The sequence below is a fragment of the Hoplias malabaricus genome, chromosome 14 (assembly GCF_029633855.1).
Source record: "Hoplias malabaricus isolate fHopMal1 chromosome 14, fHopMal1.hap1, whole genome shotgun sequence".
Taxonomy (NCBI): Eukaryota; Metazoa; Chordata; class Actinopteri; order Characiformes; family Erythrinidae; genus Hoplias; species Hoplias malabaricus.
Window position 1 is genome coordinate 36,472,199 of NC_089813.1, and position 17,636 is coordinate 36,489,834.

Here is a 17,636-nt window from a genome sequence, read left to right on the forward strand (position 1 = left end):
TTTTAATCGATGACCAGGGGGTACTTTCATGAGAACCACTAATAATTATTATTCATACTATTAGTAGCAGTGAAAAACTTGGCACAGTATTTTAATTTGTTTATTAAATCTTAATTTTTTCATAGAATACACTGGGAATATATTTGTTTATTGTCATTCAGGAGTTTATTGAAGGAAATCACACAAAACTGCCATTGAAGAAGCTTCTGGCTGCCTGAGGGGTCGTGGAGTATTTTGGGGGAGAACGGATAAATAGACAGTCTTCTTCCTTCTTGATCCACCGCAGTAGCTTAGTGACTGCTCCAATGGCAGAGGATTTGGTGACCAAGGGACTAAAGCAAGCATACATCTCAAACTTGCTAGTGGCCTGTGGAGGAAAGGACAGAACTGGCGTTAATTTTAAATGGATGTAATTTTAAATGGACATTTCCTTTTCTATGTTTTTGGGCTCTTGGAGCAGTGGGACTGTTCTCTTTGGAGCGATGGACCACCACCCAATACCTCTGAATATCTCAGCTGAAGATGAATGCGTTCTATCAGAGCAAAAACCTGGAACTCTGCAATACACATGTAATGCAATGACACAGACACGGCAGCGTGAGAGGAGGTACCCATGCCAGCAGGGTCTCTCTGTGGGTGGAGTGGTAGAGGAGTTTAAGGGGTCGTGTGGAGCTGTGGATTCTGCTGTGGAGATGGCGGTACAGGTCCATCAGATAAATCCGCTGTTCCTCAGTGCTGTAAGGAGCCTCCACTTCTGGACTGAGACACACAAATATAGCGGTCAACGTCATATCACCGTCAAAATGAATTTTACAGTACTGTTGCTGAAAGAACAAAATGTTGTATCTCATTCATTCTCTGTAAGCGCTTATCCAATTCAGGGTCACGGTGGGTCCAGAGCCTACCTGGAATCATTGGGCGCAAGGCGGGAATACACCCTGGAGGGGGCGCCTGTCCTTCACAGGGCAACACAGACACACACACATTCACTCACACACACCTACGGACACTTTTGAGTCGCCAATCCACCTACCAACGTGTGTTTTTTGGACTGTGGGAGGAAACCGGAGCACCCGGAGGAAACCCACGCGGACACAGGGAGAACACACCAACTCCTCACAGACAGTCACCCGGAGCAGGAATCGAACCCACAACCTCCTGATCCCTGGAGCTGTGTGACTGCGACACTACCTGCTGCACCACCGTGCCGCATGTTGTATCTCCAAAATGGTACATTAATAAGAGACAAACAGGGTCTTAAGTTTTAATGGAAGTTAATAAAATATGGTATTTCCCTCAAGACATTTTGAGGGATCTAACAGGGCGTGAAACTGAGAGGGGTTTAAAATACAGTTAAAATATGGAAAATTACGAAATTCGAATATTTCAACATTTTCGTTTGTTTGTTTTTTAAAACATTGGCAATATGCTGACCACTGCAACATTTTTGAACAAAAACTTGAATGTGAAATTTGTGTTAGTGGTTTGTGGTTTGTGTGTGTGATATTGGGAAACTGCAAGAGTGTATCAACAGCTACAAACAATACATAGTTGGTCTGCTGTATCACAGACTTACGCCTGTAGGCGATTTCAAGTCAATCTGCCTTCCAGCATGTGTTTCTGGACGGTGTGAGGAAGCCAGAGCACCCAGATGAAACCCACTCAAGACACACAGAACAAACCAAACCTCTCACAGGCAGTGAGCTGAGCTGGGGCTTGGACTCACAACCTCAGTATTCAGTATTGGGTTCAACCAACCGTGGATTGAAAATATTCAGAAAATAAACCCAGGAAGTCCTAAAAAGCCTTGAATTTGCAGCTTGTCAAACAGAATTCACACGAATAAAGTGAAAAAGTTCAGAATTTGTACATAATATTGGACCTATAGGTTAGTTTTAATTATGTAATAAAATGAAGTTAAATATAAGTTGATATACAGTACTGTGCAAAGGTTTTAGACACCAGAGATGATGAGATTTAAAAAGCTATTTATCTGAGCAGTAAGTGTTTATTTGCTAAAAACAAACAAACTGAATGTGAATGTGTTGCTTTAACTTTTTCCAAATCTCTCCTCGTGGAGTCCGTATTATCTGAGGTTATCATCCAGTACCTAGTTTTAACGCTTAATAAATAATGATTTTAAATAATGTGTGCTGTTGATTGAACAAATTCATGCAAATCAAGGAGAATCTGAGCGAATCATTGTTCTTCAAACTCACTCTCACCTACTACTTTATAAAAAATATGATCTTATATTTCTTATTTGTTTTTATATTATTTTTTTTTTATATTGACTGTGAGTATATATAACTTTATACAAGCATCACGCTGACTGAGAGGTCATTAGTTTAAATGTATATAATTATCTTGGGTGCCTAAGACTTCTACACAGTACGGTATGTAGCACAGTGTAATATCAAATACCAAGTTTGTATGGATCAGTGGCTTTTGCGCCTTCTCACTAGGAATCTCTGTCTAAACATATCCAGGTTACATAGAATGGCAGAAAATGTGTGACTGTGGTGGTACCTTCACCGATATGTATTTGTACCTTTAATTAGGGGACATATTTATACCTTATTTTATTGTAATTGTAGATTTTTAAAATTGTGTTGATTTCATACGCGCCATTTCACCTCCAGGACTTTTATTATGTATTTTTATATATCACAGTTCTATAACGATCACAGACGTTTATCTCTCCTTCTGGAAAGGAAAACGTAAGGTATCTTTAAATAACAAAACTGGACCTTTAAACAGTTTTAAACACATTTAAAGGTACATTTAAACATTGTACCTCTACCCTACCTTGTTTTCTGAGAGTGTACTGACTGATAGACACCAGTCGCGCATTTTCGATGTGAAATAACTGCAGACCTTTGTATCATGTGACTTATTCACAGAGAAACCGTATGAGAAAGAAAACATTTCTGTTTCCAGTGCTGTGCTTCGGTTATCTTTAAATAGCTCCAGCAAATGTGGCTGAAACAAAGAGTCTTTAAGTTCTATCACCTCAGGCCCCACACCATGCGCTGGCTGTTGATCATCAGGACCTACAATGTTCCACTCACAAACCACAGCAAGCCGTTCAGCCTCATCAGCCCAGCCTTATCTGATTACTTTTGCATAAAAGGTGCCCAGCATTTCATACAAGTGCTGCAAGTGAATACACCTCATTATGAGTATAAGTACAGTATGAGTACAGTACCCTGCAAATTCAAATACTCTTCACTTATTTGTTTTCCAGCAATAACAGTTGCTTTGCATCCACTTCAGTTAAGAAAAACAGGGCCAAAATGGCGACCAATATTGTTAAAAGAGTCCACATTTTTGACTTTTGTATTTATTGTAATTCCATTTGTTTTTACGAGTGGATCAGACACAGCAGCACAGCTGGAGTTTATAAACACTGTGACCTCTCCCATCAACTCATTGGTCCACATTGTAGATGTAAAGTCAGAGATAGTGGTTCATCTGCAGCTGCACAGTGGTGGGGTTGGGGGTGGGGGAGGGGTTGGTGCGTTTAATGACTCCAGTAGCACTGCTGTGTCTGATCCTCTCAAGCACACAAAGACACACACATTCCCTGGCTGCCTTATGACCCACATCCCCCCTCTTTTTCACCTGGTGAACTGTGGCAGTTGACTGTGATGGTCTGGAACATCAAGAGGCATGTAGAGGAAGTGCCTCAGTTCTGCCACTCCAACTTGGCCTACTTGACACAGTTGTGCTTTAGAGACAGATTGCAGAGCGTTGTTGGTTCTGACAGCCTCCTCAATCCTTCTCCTACATTCAGCCCCAGCATAGAAGGCCTTTTTATCGGTGGACAGTAGCACCAGACAGACAGTGCACTCCGGAGGGTCCAGGTAGGCCACGTAGGTGTAGAAGTAGCAGTCTGGATTAAAGCGTGGAAGGCAGATGGGGGTCCAGATCTCTCCCGTCTGGAAGGCCAGGGAGGCTCGAATGAGGTTCAGAAGGAGGTGTAGGTCACTCGGCTTAAGCCTGGCATCTTCAATGACCATCTTCTCCTGGACGATGGAGACTAGCTGCCCACTGGAGAGCAGGAGGGTCAGGACCAGGTTTGTAGTGACAGCCCTCTGCAGGATCTGATTAATAGTGTCTCGGGAAGAAGGGGCCAGAGGCAAACACTGGACAGCTGACAGCAAGAAGCCAGCCTCAGACTCTATAACATCTAACAGAGTATCTAGAACCTTCTCGGAGCCCAGCAGGAGGCGGCGCAGGTCGTAGTTCTTCCTGCGCTGGAAAATTCGATGGATGCTTGCCTGGGTGAGCATGCTGACGATCTGATGGTAAATGTGCAGAAGCTCAGCGCGAAGCTGCAGCTCAGACTGGCGACTCTTTGACACCGAAACAAACACCAAAGGCCCCTTCTGCATGAAGACTATCCTGCGCTCATCTGAAGGAAGAAGACCAATGGAAAATGCAGTGAAATCCAAAAAAAATACCTAGACTAATAGATGATTTTCATTCATTGTTTGTTCAGGGTCGCGGTGGGTCTGGAGCCGAGGTGAGGCAGGGACACACCATGGAGAGGGCGCCACACACTCACACATTCACTCACACACTCACACCTATGGACACTTTTGAGTCACCATCCCACCTACCAACGTGTGTTTTTGGACCGTGGGAGGAAACCAGAGCACTAGGAGGAAACCCACGCGGACACAGGGAGAACACACCACCTCACAGACAGTCACCCAGAGGAAACCCACGCGGACACAGGGAGAACACACCACGCTCCTCACAGACAGTCACCTGGAGGAAACCCACACAGACACAGGGAGAACACACCACACTCCTCACAGACAGTCACCCGGAGGAAACCCACGCGGACACAGGGAGAACACACCACGCTCCTCACAGACAGTCACCCGGAGGAAACCCACGCGGACACAGGGAGAACACACCACACTCCTCACAGACAGTCACCCCTGAGCAGGACTCGAACCAACAACCTCCAGGTCCCTGGGGCGGTGTGACTGCAACAACTACCAGGCCACCCTGATTCACTCATACTCTCATGTGTTTTTGGACTGTGGCAAGAGTCAAAGCACCCAAAGGAAATCATACAAACACAGGGAGAACACTTTTAACACTCACCTTAGGCAAGGATTAAACCCAGAACCTTACAGACCATGGAGCTGTGTGGTAGAGTACCTTTAAATTGTAGAGTCTGCAGTGCAATATCTCTGGCTTCTGGGTGGGCTAGCCCTAACTTATATAACTTGAGGCATGTTTAAAATGATGCCCTATTCACAGTTTCCTACATAAATCGCTATACACTGATGAGGGCCTTGTGTTGCTACATGAGATGACCAGAAAAATAAAACTGCCCCACACTGTGTGTCAATGTCAATTAGTTTCCTGATTAATGTGTACACTGAAGTTTGCCCAATTAAACTAATTACTTTAATGAATTTCCCCAATTAATGAATCATCTTAGATATCATCGCAACAATTGCCCCACCTGAGAAATTTGTCAGGAGCCACCACTGATTTAAAGCTTAATAATGAATGTAATGTACGTCACCCAAATTTGATTTAATAGTTCCATTAGTTACCTTACATTATATAAGTGCCAGTGCAAACCCCAGGAAGCTGACTCCAGACCCCTAATCTTGGTCAATTGTGTTTTGTAGCACTGGTGGAAACTGCATAATGTCGTTTCTCTTTGGACAGCTGCGATAAATCAGATTCTTTTCCAAATAATTTCTTTATATTGCTATAAACCTGACCTGAGTAAATGGACTGAATGTTGTTTCCACCAGCCTGGACAAAGGATACCAGAGCCATCATGACCCCCATCACAGAAGAGAGCGCCTCCTCGCTGCCATAGCGAGAGTAGATAGGTTTCCCCGCCTCGCTCAACACAAACACATGCTTCCTGTGGCTCCTCCAGCTGTCCGTCATCACATCTTCATTGTGACTGGATTGGCTTTGGGAAACTGCTGAACAATCAGCTGGAATACATGAGGAATTCTCATTGGACATCAGTTCTTCTCCAACTAAAAGAGCTGTGAAGTCACTGGATTCTTGCAGAGTGTCTGTGGGTGAAGGAGTGTCAGTGTTCTCGGGTAGTAAACCTCCATTTCCTCCATTCTCTCCCTTAAACATCCTCACTTCTTTCAAAACCTCTCAGATCTGGATACTGGAAATGCTTCTTTCAGAGCAGCCCTTCTTCCACTGACACTGGACAAAGCCTCACTGTGAAGTCCATTACAGGTTAGTCAGGCATTCCAGGACTAGTCAGATGATGCCTGAGGTTTACACACAACACACAGAAACATTCGCAGAACTGAATATTTAAAGATCCACGATGACAGATTGTTACATAAATGTCCTTTGCAGTAGGAATATGATCGTTCATGTGTGCCTGCTAGTGGGGTACCACTGTTCTGCTTGTGCTACCACAAACCCAGCCCCATGGACTCGAAACTATGAAGATGGGAAGCATTATGAAGCATATTTGCCTGATCAAGTTGTGTTCAGGTTCTGCTGAGTGCATGGCTGCACTGTTCCTCCAGGTTGGAATTCCCACTCACCAGTAGCTCCCACTTTCCAGGTTTTGGAGTCTCAGGAGTTCCTCTGAATCTGCGGGGCACCAGAGGATGAGAACATCTTGTATTTAGTTCATTTTACACAGTTCTTCAAAAAATTATTAGTTTTCAAATGATAGAACAGTTTCAAACTGTCAGTAATATGTCATAATATTGTTGTAAACCTAATAGTAATAACTATTACTCCTGTTATAATAGCAAATGTTAGACGTTCCAGTGCTGTTATAATACAACTATAATATATGATGTTAATTATATTGCTAGAAGTTATCAGACCATATGGACAGATATAATTAGCTATAATTCTGATAATATTTCAAATTCAGGATTTGCTGATGTAATTAAATAATCGCAGTCAAAAGCATACTAATCATTTGTAAAATGCCTCATTGCAATAACAGTATAATGTCTCCAAGTTTGGATACTCACAGGCAGTTTGGCTGGAAGACGTGATGACACAAGCTGTTTGTTGTGACTTGGTGAAGGAGGAGAGTGTTGTGTTTCTACCCTTAACTCTGAGGTCTGCTGTTCTCCCAGCAGTGAATATAACTCTCAATGGCTGTTTAGAATAAAAGTCCCTCCCTAAGAGTTGATTTGCTGAAAAAAATATATCCATGATTTTCCTGTTGATTCCAAATACATACAGTCGGCTAAGAGTTTGTTTCAGGGACATAGCAAGAAATTGACCTTTGGGTGGGCAAAACCCTACTCCAGAAGTTAAATAGGGGGGTGATAAGGTCCGTTGTATGCTTAGCTGAACCTATGTGTGCTTTTAGGTCCTTTACACATTTATTTGCTACACACAACATAGGATTTTTTTTTTTAATTAATCCGAGAATTTACATTTATGTTTCGGCATAGCTGCTCGAGATGAGGGTAGGTACATGAGCTTTGCCTGACGTAAACAAGGACTACTGACGTGCAGACTGACCAATTAAATGTTTACAGAGAAGGTTATCGACCAATAACGGTAGCTCTACAGTTAGACCGTCCAATCAGAAGATTTTAGGCTACTTCACCACGCCCCCTTCTCACTCAAGCGAACCAATCGGAGTAGGGGAGGGCGGGACTAGTTTGTGAACGAAACTTCTCGAAGTAGTGATGGGAATTTCGGCTCTTTTTGGGGAGCCGGCTCTTTCGGCTCCTAAATGGCTCTTTGTTTTACCACATTTTTCCACTGGTACAGAAGAATATTACCTACATTTTACATGACTATATGGACAAAACATTATTTTTCAATATTAAAAATAATAAATAGTGTTGCAATGGCCGTTTGTTTTTATGGCTGTCTTGTAATAACTCACTGATTGCACTCACACATTCAATTGTATAAAAAACTGGATTTTTATTTAAACACCTCAATAAAAATCACTTGTAAACTCTGATGTATAGCCAGTGGAACCCAAAAGGTAGATATTACAAAATAGCTTATTAAATTAAAATAATCATCCATTTCTGGGTAATAAACTAAACAAATACTCTGCAAAGTGCAAAACAGCAGCATTCAACTGTAGTGATTAAAAAAACCACAACTGTCAACAAACATTTAACTGATTTAACATTTTCTTCAGCTATTTTTAGGAAGGCATTCAGGAAAACCAAGTGTCTCAGCTTGGAGGGGTTGATCCGGTTTCTTCTCTCTGTCCTTATCTGCCCAGTTTTTGAAAATACTGCTTCTTTTCCTTTCGGTCATTTTTCTCCCTTCGGTTCTCCCTCTTCACTTTCCTCCTGTTTGCCACCCACCCCTCCCCTCCCTGCTTGGTGGTATAACCCTTCGCTGATTGGTACCTTTGCTTGTTGTTCTCTGATTGGTTGAATGACTATGAAATCAGATTTGTGCCAGAAAGAAATTCATCTTAAACGTAAAACTTATAATTTTCAAACAAAATATCCAGCTCTGACCTTTGTGCTCCATGGTTTTAGTGCGCGAGCTCTGAGTTCTGCGCGTGCTCTCTGAGTTTTGTGCGCCAGCTGCACGAGTTTTGTGCGCCTGATCCCTGAATTCTCTTTGTACTTTACTGTTTAAAAACTATGAAATATTTGCAAACTCTGACAATAAATGTAGATATTGAGGTAATGTTCTGTCTAAATCAAAACATTGAAGATTTTACTGTGAAAACAAACCTGTTTGTCTCTCGTTACCAGATACTGATCTGATGTGAATGCACACCGATGTCTGTTTACTCAGCGTGAAACAGAATAAATGAGCATTTATTTGTAAAATATTATTTATGAGTGCTTGATTTTATGTTCAGAAACCTATCCTGTACTAACATCACAGTTAATCTGTTTTTAACAAATGCCTTATGTGCATTTTGTTACAGGAGGAGGTCTCAGAGAAAAGAGAGACATCACATACAAGAGTGTGTGTGTAATGCGTTATATTCTGCAAAAGCGGAATCCCAAAGCCGAATACACACGCTTCCTGCACTGAGTCGTGAACAACGTTCAGGGCACTAAGTTGTCACTCAAAAACTCATTAGCCAATGGGAAGGCACCAATGAGAAGTCCCGCCCACGCGAGAGCTTTGTGCCAAAACTGCTCGCAAAACTCAGAGAGCTCGCGCACAAAACTCGTGCAGCTGGCGCACAAAACTCAGAGAGCACGCGCAGAACTCAGAGCTCACGCACTAAAACCATGGAGCACAAAGGTCAGAGCTGGATATTTTGTTTGAAAATGATAAGTTTTACGTTTGAGATGAATTTTTTGTGCGATTCTTTTTGGCACAAATCTGATTCCATAATATGACAAGCCTTGGAAAAAATGGCTCGGTCTTAGACGGGAACCGGCTCTCATCGTTCACTTACAAGAGCCGGCTCTTTGAACCGGTTCGTTCGCGACCGACACATCACTATCTCGAAGTTCTATGTAAGCTCAAGAAAAACAAAATGCCGGACGTTTGTGAAATTCCGCCCGGACATTTTTTTAAGTTTAAAAAAGAGGACATGTCCGGGTAAACGAGGACGTCTGGTCACCCTAATGTTGCAGTGCTGGGCCCGGAGTAGCATCGACAGATTCTACTTTCTCCCTATTACTGGCCAGTGAAGCATCACAATGATTTCAAAGCTGTAATTTTAAAGTAACATATCGCAGAGTTCCTTTAACTATACAGTGTTTTAACATACTATCATAATTTCCGTATCATGCTACAACCAAGGACCCGTACTTTTACTTTTACTTTAAAATCACATGCCTCAGGCTTTCTTTTCCAAGCATACTACCATTAACAGTGTATGTAGAGTGCATGTGTAGTGTAGTGCTGAGTAAATTGATACACAGCCCATCTGTAGCTCACTAATACGCTGTTGTAAAGGTGTAATCTGTTCCCTGTAAAAGGGCGTGGCCAGAGCGAGATTTTAATTCAAAGCTCACTAGTTACAACAGAAGTGTGCTTATTGGAACACGGCCCAATGTACACTAAACTGAAGTGAATGACTGAAAGATAGCGTCCACCCCCTCCCTCCCTCCCTCCCTCCTTTCAAGCTCTCCGCCTCGCACTCTCGCAGGTGTCTCTCCATGGTTTATCCGCTTTAAAACATGAGAAAAACTCGGGCTTTCTCCGTGCGACCGACGAAAGCTCGCCGTGAGGTGTTTGTGAAGAGGTTCTGAGGGTTGATAAAATGGAAGCGCACTTGGCGAAGTTCGTGGAGCGCGTGCGGCGTCTCTCAGAAAACGACAGCGATGGGGATGTCATAGCGTCCGAGTATGCGGTGAGTACACGACGGCTTTCTCGCCAGAGAGACACGCTCATGTAACAAAATATATAAAACCGAACGCTTTAGACCAGCTTTCTCCTCAGTTTTGTGGTTAGTTCTTTTTTTTAAAGCTCTTAATATATACAAGTACTGAGACTGCAGAGAAGTCATACTGAGAATAACTAGAACAGGCCGTTTTTTTCATGTTTACAGTGCATTTACTGTTTTACTGTCCGAGCAAAGGAAAAAAAAAAATCACCACAGAGTGCTGTAAAAGAAATTCACAGTTGTGCTGTAAACACACACAAAAAAAAGCGTGAATGTGACTGCTTTAGAGTGTGTAGTGTTTTTTTTTTCAGACGCTGCTGAGACTAAAGTGACCCAGGCCTACAGTTAATGTACTAACTTCAATAATATGAGGAAAATTTGCTGTAGTTATACCTTATTGTCTCGTAGTAATAACTTGCTACCTCAAAACACTGAGTTAACAACCTGAATGACTCATTTAAAGGCTTTTTGTCTCATAGCAATGGCTTGCTCTCTCTTCATAACCATTTACCCGCTCTTAATTATGCGCTGTTACGTCATAATCATGAGTTCTCATTATTAGTTAAATTAAATTGTCTCATAGCTATAGATAGTAAGTCGTTATAATGAAGTGCCAAGGTTGTTATGAGAAATTGTCTCAGAATTATGATCTATTAAATGTATTTTATAAATGTAACACATAAAAGGTAACTTATGTGATGACTAGCATATCTTTATTCAATTAAAATAGAAAGGTGAATTTCCGGTGACTGTACGTTTAGTAGCTTAGCTGTGCAGTACCTTTGTTTCTGAGAATATTCCAGAAAATAATGTACACGCCGTCTACAGAGAACAATTTGGATGCGGTTACTAATAATGAATAATAATAAATAATAAAAAGTTCAGGCAATTAAAATTATTTGCATTTAAATTAAGCATGTCATTTCACAAGTGTAGTTCAAACCTGAGCATATGACAGTACATCTCACACAGGTACAGTTTAGTCACCCACTATTAGTTCCTTGTTTTGTTTTCATGGTGTAGTTTCATTGTGTTCAGTGTTGCTGTTTTATTCACTGCTCGCAACTTCAAGATTGATATATTCAGTATCGAGCCAAACAAGAAAAATAGCACCCAACATATTACAGTTTATGTTCTGACAGGTGCTGTATTAACAGAGTAGAATCCCCTGCTATTCTAATGGGCTTTGCTGGCTGAAGTAGTGTGATGGTGTGTGATTTAGGCCTCTATTCCATTTTGAGGGTTTTTCAAAGCAACTTCAAATTCATTAAGTTTAGAAAACCGTGAACAAAACGTCATAATATTTCAGTCCCATAGCTTCCTCTTTTCCCCCCAAAACACATATAGGTTTCAGTGTTATGAGTTTTACAGAAGTTCCTCAGTCATGGCTAGAGGCTACATGAGGGTGCACTGTCATACAGTGAGTGTTTTTTTATTGAGCCCATAAACAGTGTTTGTTAACTTAAGGCACTGGAGTCATGTGCTATAAAAATAGAGTCATGCACTTTATGAGGATACAAGAGTACGCCGCTGCCTCACTATATTTGAATATGTTAATGCATATTCATGCCAAAAATGGCATGGAAATTTGCATGGAGCCGACGTTTCTCAGAGACGCAAACAGCACAGCACAAGCTGGAGAGTCTGGTTTTAAACCTTCTGTGGTGATGGGAGGTTAATCGGGATTTAGTCTGAAACCTGGTGATTTAGAGTGTTACTGTTTTGTAACCGTTGGTATGATACCCGTTCCCCAGTGCTCTCCAGCTGTTTATTACCCTACACACCACACACAACAAATTCACCAGTGTTAAATCAACTCTATTACTGTTAACACTGAGAGTTGTTAGATTATTACTCTAACGGTGTTAATTTAACACTAATGATTTATGATTTATGATGAGGTTCTAAATGTTGACTCGGTCATCTTGCTACTACGAACAGAAAGACATGCAAAGCACATCCCAGTGTGTGGGTGTGTGCTATTTTAGGGTACAGTTGTTACAGGACGGGAGTCATTATTTTTGATATTCAATCTGCTGCTATCCAAATACTAATAGCGTTAATGGAATTGGTTTTAAGGCTAGTACATTTCAACTGATTACTTTGTAAAATTGAACTAGTGGTGAACACAGTCTCATGCGCGTATATCTGACAGCGTCTGTGTCACAGTGCCGAGAATGATCCACCACCCGAATCATACCTGCTCTGCCGTGGTGCTGTGGGGGGGTCCTGACTGTGAAAGAGCAGGGTAAAATGGAAAGAAAGTATGCAGAGAAACAGGTGGACTACAGTCTGTAATTGTAGAACTACAAAGTGCTTCTGCTACTGTAATTACTGTGTGTGTGTGTGTGTGTGTGTGTGTGTGTGTGTGTGTGTGTGTGTGTGTGCAACATAACCCATCTATAAAGTAAAGCAACACTATGACCACCTCCTTGTTTCCACACTTACTGTCCGTTCAGTTCCACTGACCATACAAGAGCACTTTGTTGTTTTAAAATGACAGACTATAGTCCATTTGATGCTGTGAACACTTTGTTTTTGACCCCTTTCGCCCTGTTCTTTGACGGTCAGGACCCCCACAGGATCACCACAGAGTAGGTAAGATTGGGCGGTTGATCATTCGGTACCACTTTAAAATAAGAATACATTTATAAAAGCTTATACATGGGTAAATTTCCTGTTTATTATTTTTGTCTGGTTATTAATTAAGTTGTAAACCACTTAAAAGTCATTAATAATCCTTTGTAACAGAGATAGGACATGCAACATTGACCTCTTTTTTGTGTCTAATGCTGAGTGTCAGAGAACTTACAAAAAATATCAGGGGAAAGAAATAAGCTGTGAACTGAGAGTGTAAATTTAGTCATTTCACATGTTAATGTACACACCACGTTATCATTAATGTGTGAAAAAACACTCTGTTGGTGGTTAATTCTTTAAATGGCTAAACTTATTAACAAATATGTGCTTCAGCTGACAGGGTTAATGTTGATAAAGTCAGGAAAAGATAAAGTGAGCTCAGTATCTGGCAAGATCTGAGGTTTAGCAACTGACTGTGGTTGACTATCTGACAAACAACAGGTCACTGCTGCCCTTCTTATCTGTGGGTTATAACAGATTCTTACTGACTATTAATATATTAACAATATAATTAATAAATAATAAAAAAATGTGCTGATCATTCCAGTTGGCTGGATATTTTTGGCTGGTGGACTATTCTCAGTCCAGTAGTGACACAGAGGGCTTGAAAAATTCCAGCAGCACTGCTGTGTCTGATCCATTTGTACCAGCACAGCACACAATTACCTACACAGAAAATTCACCAGTGTTAAATCTACACTATTAGTGTTAAATTAAGTGTAAAAAAATGTAACCCTTGTCAACACTCTCAGTGTATATATATATATTCATTCTCTGTAAGCGCTTGTCCAGTTCAGGGTTGCGGTGCAGAGCCTACCTGGAACCATTGGGCACAAGGCGGGAATACTCCCTGGAGGGGGCTCCAGTCCTTCACAGGGCAACACAGACACGCACTCACACATTCACTCACACACTCACACCTACGGACACTTTTGAGTCGCCAATCCACCTACCAACGTGTGTTTTTGGACCGTGAGAGGAAACCGGAGCACCCGGAGGAAACCCACGCAGACACAGGGAGAACACACCACACTCCTCACAGACAGTCACCCGGAGGAAACCCACGCAGACACAGGGAGAACACACCACACTCCTCACAGACAGTCACCCGGAGGAAACCCACGCAGACACAGGGAGAACACACCAACTCCTCACAGACAGTCACCCGGAGGAAACCCACGCAGACACAGGGAGAACACACCACACTCCTCACAGACAGTCACCCGGAGGAAACCCACGCAGACACAGGGAGAACACACCACACTCCTCACAGACAGTCACCCGGAGGAAACCCACGCAGACACAGGGAGAACACACCAACTCCTCACAGACAGTCACCCGGAGGAAACCCACGCAGACACAGGGAGAACACACCACACTCCTCACAGACAGTCACCCGGAGGAAACCCACGCAGACACAGAGAGAACACACCACACTCCTCACAGACAGTCACCCGGAGGAAACCCACGCAGACACAGGGAGAACACACCAAACTCCTCACAGACAGTCACCCGGAGGAAACAGACACAGGGAGAACACACCAAACTCCTCACAGACAGTCACCCGGAGGAAACCCATGCAGACACAGAGAGAACACACCACACTCCTCACAGACAGTCACCCGGAGGAAACCCACGCAGACACCGAGAGAACACACCACACTCCTCACAGACAGTCACCCGGAGGAAACCCACGCAGACACAGGGAGAACACACCAAACTCCTCACAGACAGTCACCCGGAGCGGGACTCGAACACACAACCTCCAGGTCCCTGGAGCTGTGTGACTGCGACCACCGTGCCGCCCCAATATATATAGTTTTTTTATGGTAGGAAACCTGCAATATGCAAATAAGCCCTCCAAATAATCACAATCACGATCTCTTGTTTACTGTGAGCAGTATACATCCTGTCATCACAGTCCCAGATGAGTTAGCTCTTTAAGATGCAATACATCCTTAAATAAGTAAAAAGTAAACTATATAGGTCAACACACAACACATCAGGCCAAATTATAACTGTAAACATGAAAACAAATGTTGTTTTTTTTAGTTCATCACCATGTTTTTAAAGCTTTGCAGGGCTGATGTTTTGCACAGATCTCACAGTCTGGCCTGCAGTGACGAAAAGCTTCAGTTTTTATGAGATATTTTTATGTACCATCGCTCAGAACAAAGCTGCACGATACTAAAACTACACTTACAAAATGTGCTTCCTCATAGAGCACATTTTCACTGGGACACAGCTCTTGTTTTTTTATTCTGCTCTGCGGTTTAGTGGTTTAGTGCTTTGTCTGATGAGCACTGTTAATAGAATTTGCTGGTTAAAGTTCACTGCCATTATCTAGTACCCCTATCCTTCATTCGTCCTGTTCAGGTAGGAGCTCTGCCCTGTTTACTGTTCCGTACAGGAAAGGTTTACCACAGGTGAACGTTAAATGTACTGTCGCAATGTCTGAGGTAATATACGGTCAGCTCGCAGTCCAGGGTAAAACTGAAAGTGGGACGCTGCACTCTGCGCTCATGTTCTCCTTTTGCAGCAAGGAAGTATGAAATACTCTGTGGCTTTCATTATGACATGGATAAAGCATAAAAATCCTCTTGGTGTTCACTGGTCTCTCTCACAAAAATAGCGTACTCTGGAAAATATGACTCATTAAATATGATTTGTATGACTCATTAAAATCACTCAATAATATTAGCAATTTTTTAAACTAACAGGCAAGACTGTGTGGATGCAAATTCCGTGCACAGCTGAAGTTACTGCTCTTAAATCAGTAGTTTACAGCACTTAGTATTTCTCTGCATTTGACTCTAAGAAGTTCAGCACCTGAAGGACTTCATAGTAAAGTCTGAATTTTATGTTATATATAATTATTAAAGGGAACGTCTACAATTGTGGGCAATCGTTGTACTCTCCGCTGACTGTCTTTTAAGGTGGGATGGTGTGTTTGAGGGGAAAAAAACAACTGAAGTTTTAACTTGTCTGTAAGATTTTATTCACTGATTGGATTATCACAGAAACTCATTTGTAACTGTTTACTTTTGTAGTACTTTTCGTAATGCAGTTAGCAAGCTCCCACACTTGGAGACATTTCCACCTTAAGTGATCAGAAACAGCAAAACAAAGTCAATATTTTCCATATATGGAGCAGGAATGGAGCAATATCCTCATTTCAGTTCATGCTTTTCAGTGTTTGGAGTTCTCTTCATTGTCAGAAATAGCCCCGGATGCCTCTGCCGTGAGCAGAGAGAGAGAAAGACTAGTATACTAGACAGAGCTAGTCTGTCTTTTCACTCATTTAGAGACACTGGGGCTTTAGACTAGTTTTCACTCATTTAGAGACACTGGGGCTTTAGACTAGTTTCCAGAATGACAACAGACTGGAGAGCAGCAAATGGTGAGGAAATGTTTATAAAAAGCGTGTTTTGATTACAGTCATCCTAATACACAATCAAGTAAAAATACTGGGTGATTTTAAATGATTTGTTTCAAGGGCGGCCAAAAACGTGTTTTTGGAGCGTGGAAGGAAACCGGAGCATCCGGAGGAAACCCACGCAGACACAGGGAGAACACACCACACTCCTCACAGACAGTCACACGGAGTAAACCCACACAGACACAGAGAGAACACACCACACTCCTCACAGACAGTCACCCGGAGGAAATCCACGAAGACACAGAGAGAACACACCACACTCCTCACAGACAGTCACCCGGAGGAAACCCACGCAGACACAGGGAGAACACACCACACTCCTCACAGACAGTCACCCGGAGGAAACCCACACAGACACAGGGAGAACACACCACACTCCTCACAGACAGTCACCCGGAGCGGGAATCGAACCCACAACCTCCAGGCCCCTGGAGCTGTGTGACTGCGACACTACCTGCTGCACCACCGTGCCGCCCCCATTAAGAATTTATTGGTCCGTATTTAGTAGCATGTGGTCCTGGCCCAGATGCAGCAAACAGACCAGTGCTACCACCACAGAGTTTCAGAGAGAGGATACAGTTTTTAGGCTGAAGTGCTGGGTTTTCAGTTCTCCAGATGTAACACTTTCTCTTTAACTCATAACTGTTCACAAAATCTTTAGCAAACTGAAAACTACCAGGCAGCAGGGTGGTTGTTGGAAAGCAGTCTCCAACGTTTGCAGCCTTGCCATGCACACAGGTGTTGTTCAGGTTTTTCTGATTAAAGGCTCAAGAAAATTAACAGTACCAAATGTGAGAGAGGCCTTTAGTTTCTTAGAAGCTACGCCAGGTTTCATGACCTTACACACACACCTTGCCCTCAGAGTAACCTTAGGTGGTTGGCCACTAAGAAAGTCTTCCTCCATTTGTACACATTGTATCTGTCTTCCTGTGGATTGGTGAAGGCCAAACTCTTTAGAGATGCTTTGTAACTGTTTCCAGCCTGAAGAGCATCAAAGCTATTTCTAAGGTCCTCTATGATCTGTTTCAGCAAACACATACCCTGACTCTGAGTTCACCTTCAGATTAACTGCTAATCCTAGAGGTTCATTATCTTCTGCCACTTAGAGATCTATGATATTGGAGCATTTACTCAATACAATCAGTTGCCTTAGGATTTTTAAGTTCATAAACTCAAATGTCAGAAGTATGCATACACGTTTACTTTAGGTGTGTAATACTTCATTTAATGCTTGAC

General features: G+C 42.4%; 2 protein-coding genes across 5 annotated transcripts in view; one reads left to right on the forward strand and one right to left on the reverse strand.

The window, feature by feature from the left end:
- Window positions 1-175: 175 nt before the first annotated feature.
- mon1ba (MON1 secretory trafficking family member Ba) lies at window positions 176-7,319 on the reverse strand. The gene is made up of 6 exons (XM_066644505.1): window positions 7,008-7,319; window positions 6,564-6,612; window positions 5,757-6,278; window positions 3,625-4,417; window positions 612-759; window positions 176-367 (listed from the first exon to the last, which is right to left on the reverse strand). Exons 3-6 carry the CDS (start codon window positions 6,133-6,135, stop codon window positions 179-181), a joined length of 1,509 nt encoding a protein of 502 aa, XP_066500602.1. The 5' UTR covers window positions 6,136-6,278; window positions 6,564-6,612; window positions 7,008-7,319; the 3' UTR covers window positions 176-178.
- Window positions 7,320-10,055: 2,736 nt separating this feature from the next.
- ptpn18 (protein tyrosine phosphatase non-receptor type 18) overlaps window positions 10,056-17,636 on the forward strand; it is a 32,282-nt gene continuing 24,701 nt past the window's right edge. For all 4 annotated transcript variants that reach the window (XM_066643680.1, XM_066643681.1, XM_066643682.1 and 1 more), the window contains exon 1: window positions 10,056-10,288. In XM_066643680.1, coding sequence (XP_066499777.1) covers window positions 10,199-10,288 — 90 coding nt within the window. In that variant the 5' untranslated portion in view covers window positions 10,056-10,198. The remainder of the gene's footprint in view (window positions 10,289-17,636) is intronic.

Bases quoted from the DNA above. Each gene is read 5' to 3' on its own strand.
- mon1ba (XM_066644505.1), bottom strand. From the start codon at position 6,135: ATGTTTAAGGGAGAGAATGGAGGAAATGGAGGTTTACTACCCGAGAAC. The intron at 760-3,624 runs GTGAAAAAGAGG...TGTGTGTCTCAG, and splicing joins CAACTGCCACAGTTCACCAG to TCCAGAAGTGGAGGCTCCTT. The intron at 368-611 runs GTACCTCCTCTC...TTTCCTCCACAG, and splicing joins GAGAGACCCTGCTGGCATGG to GCCACTAGCAAGTTTGAGAT.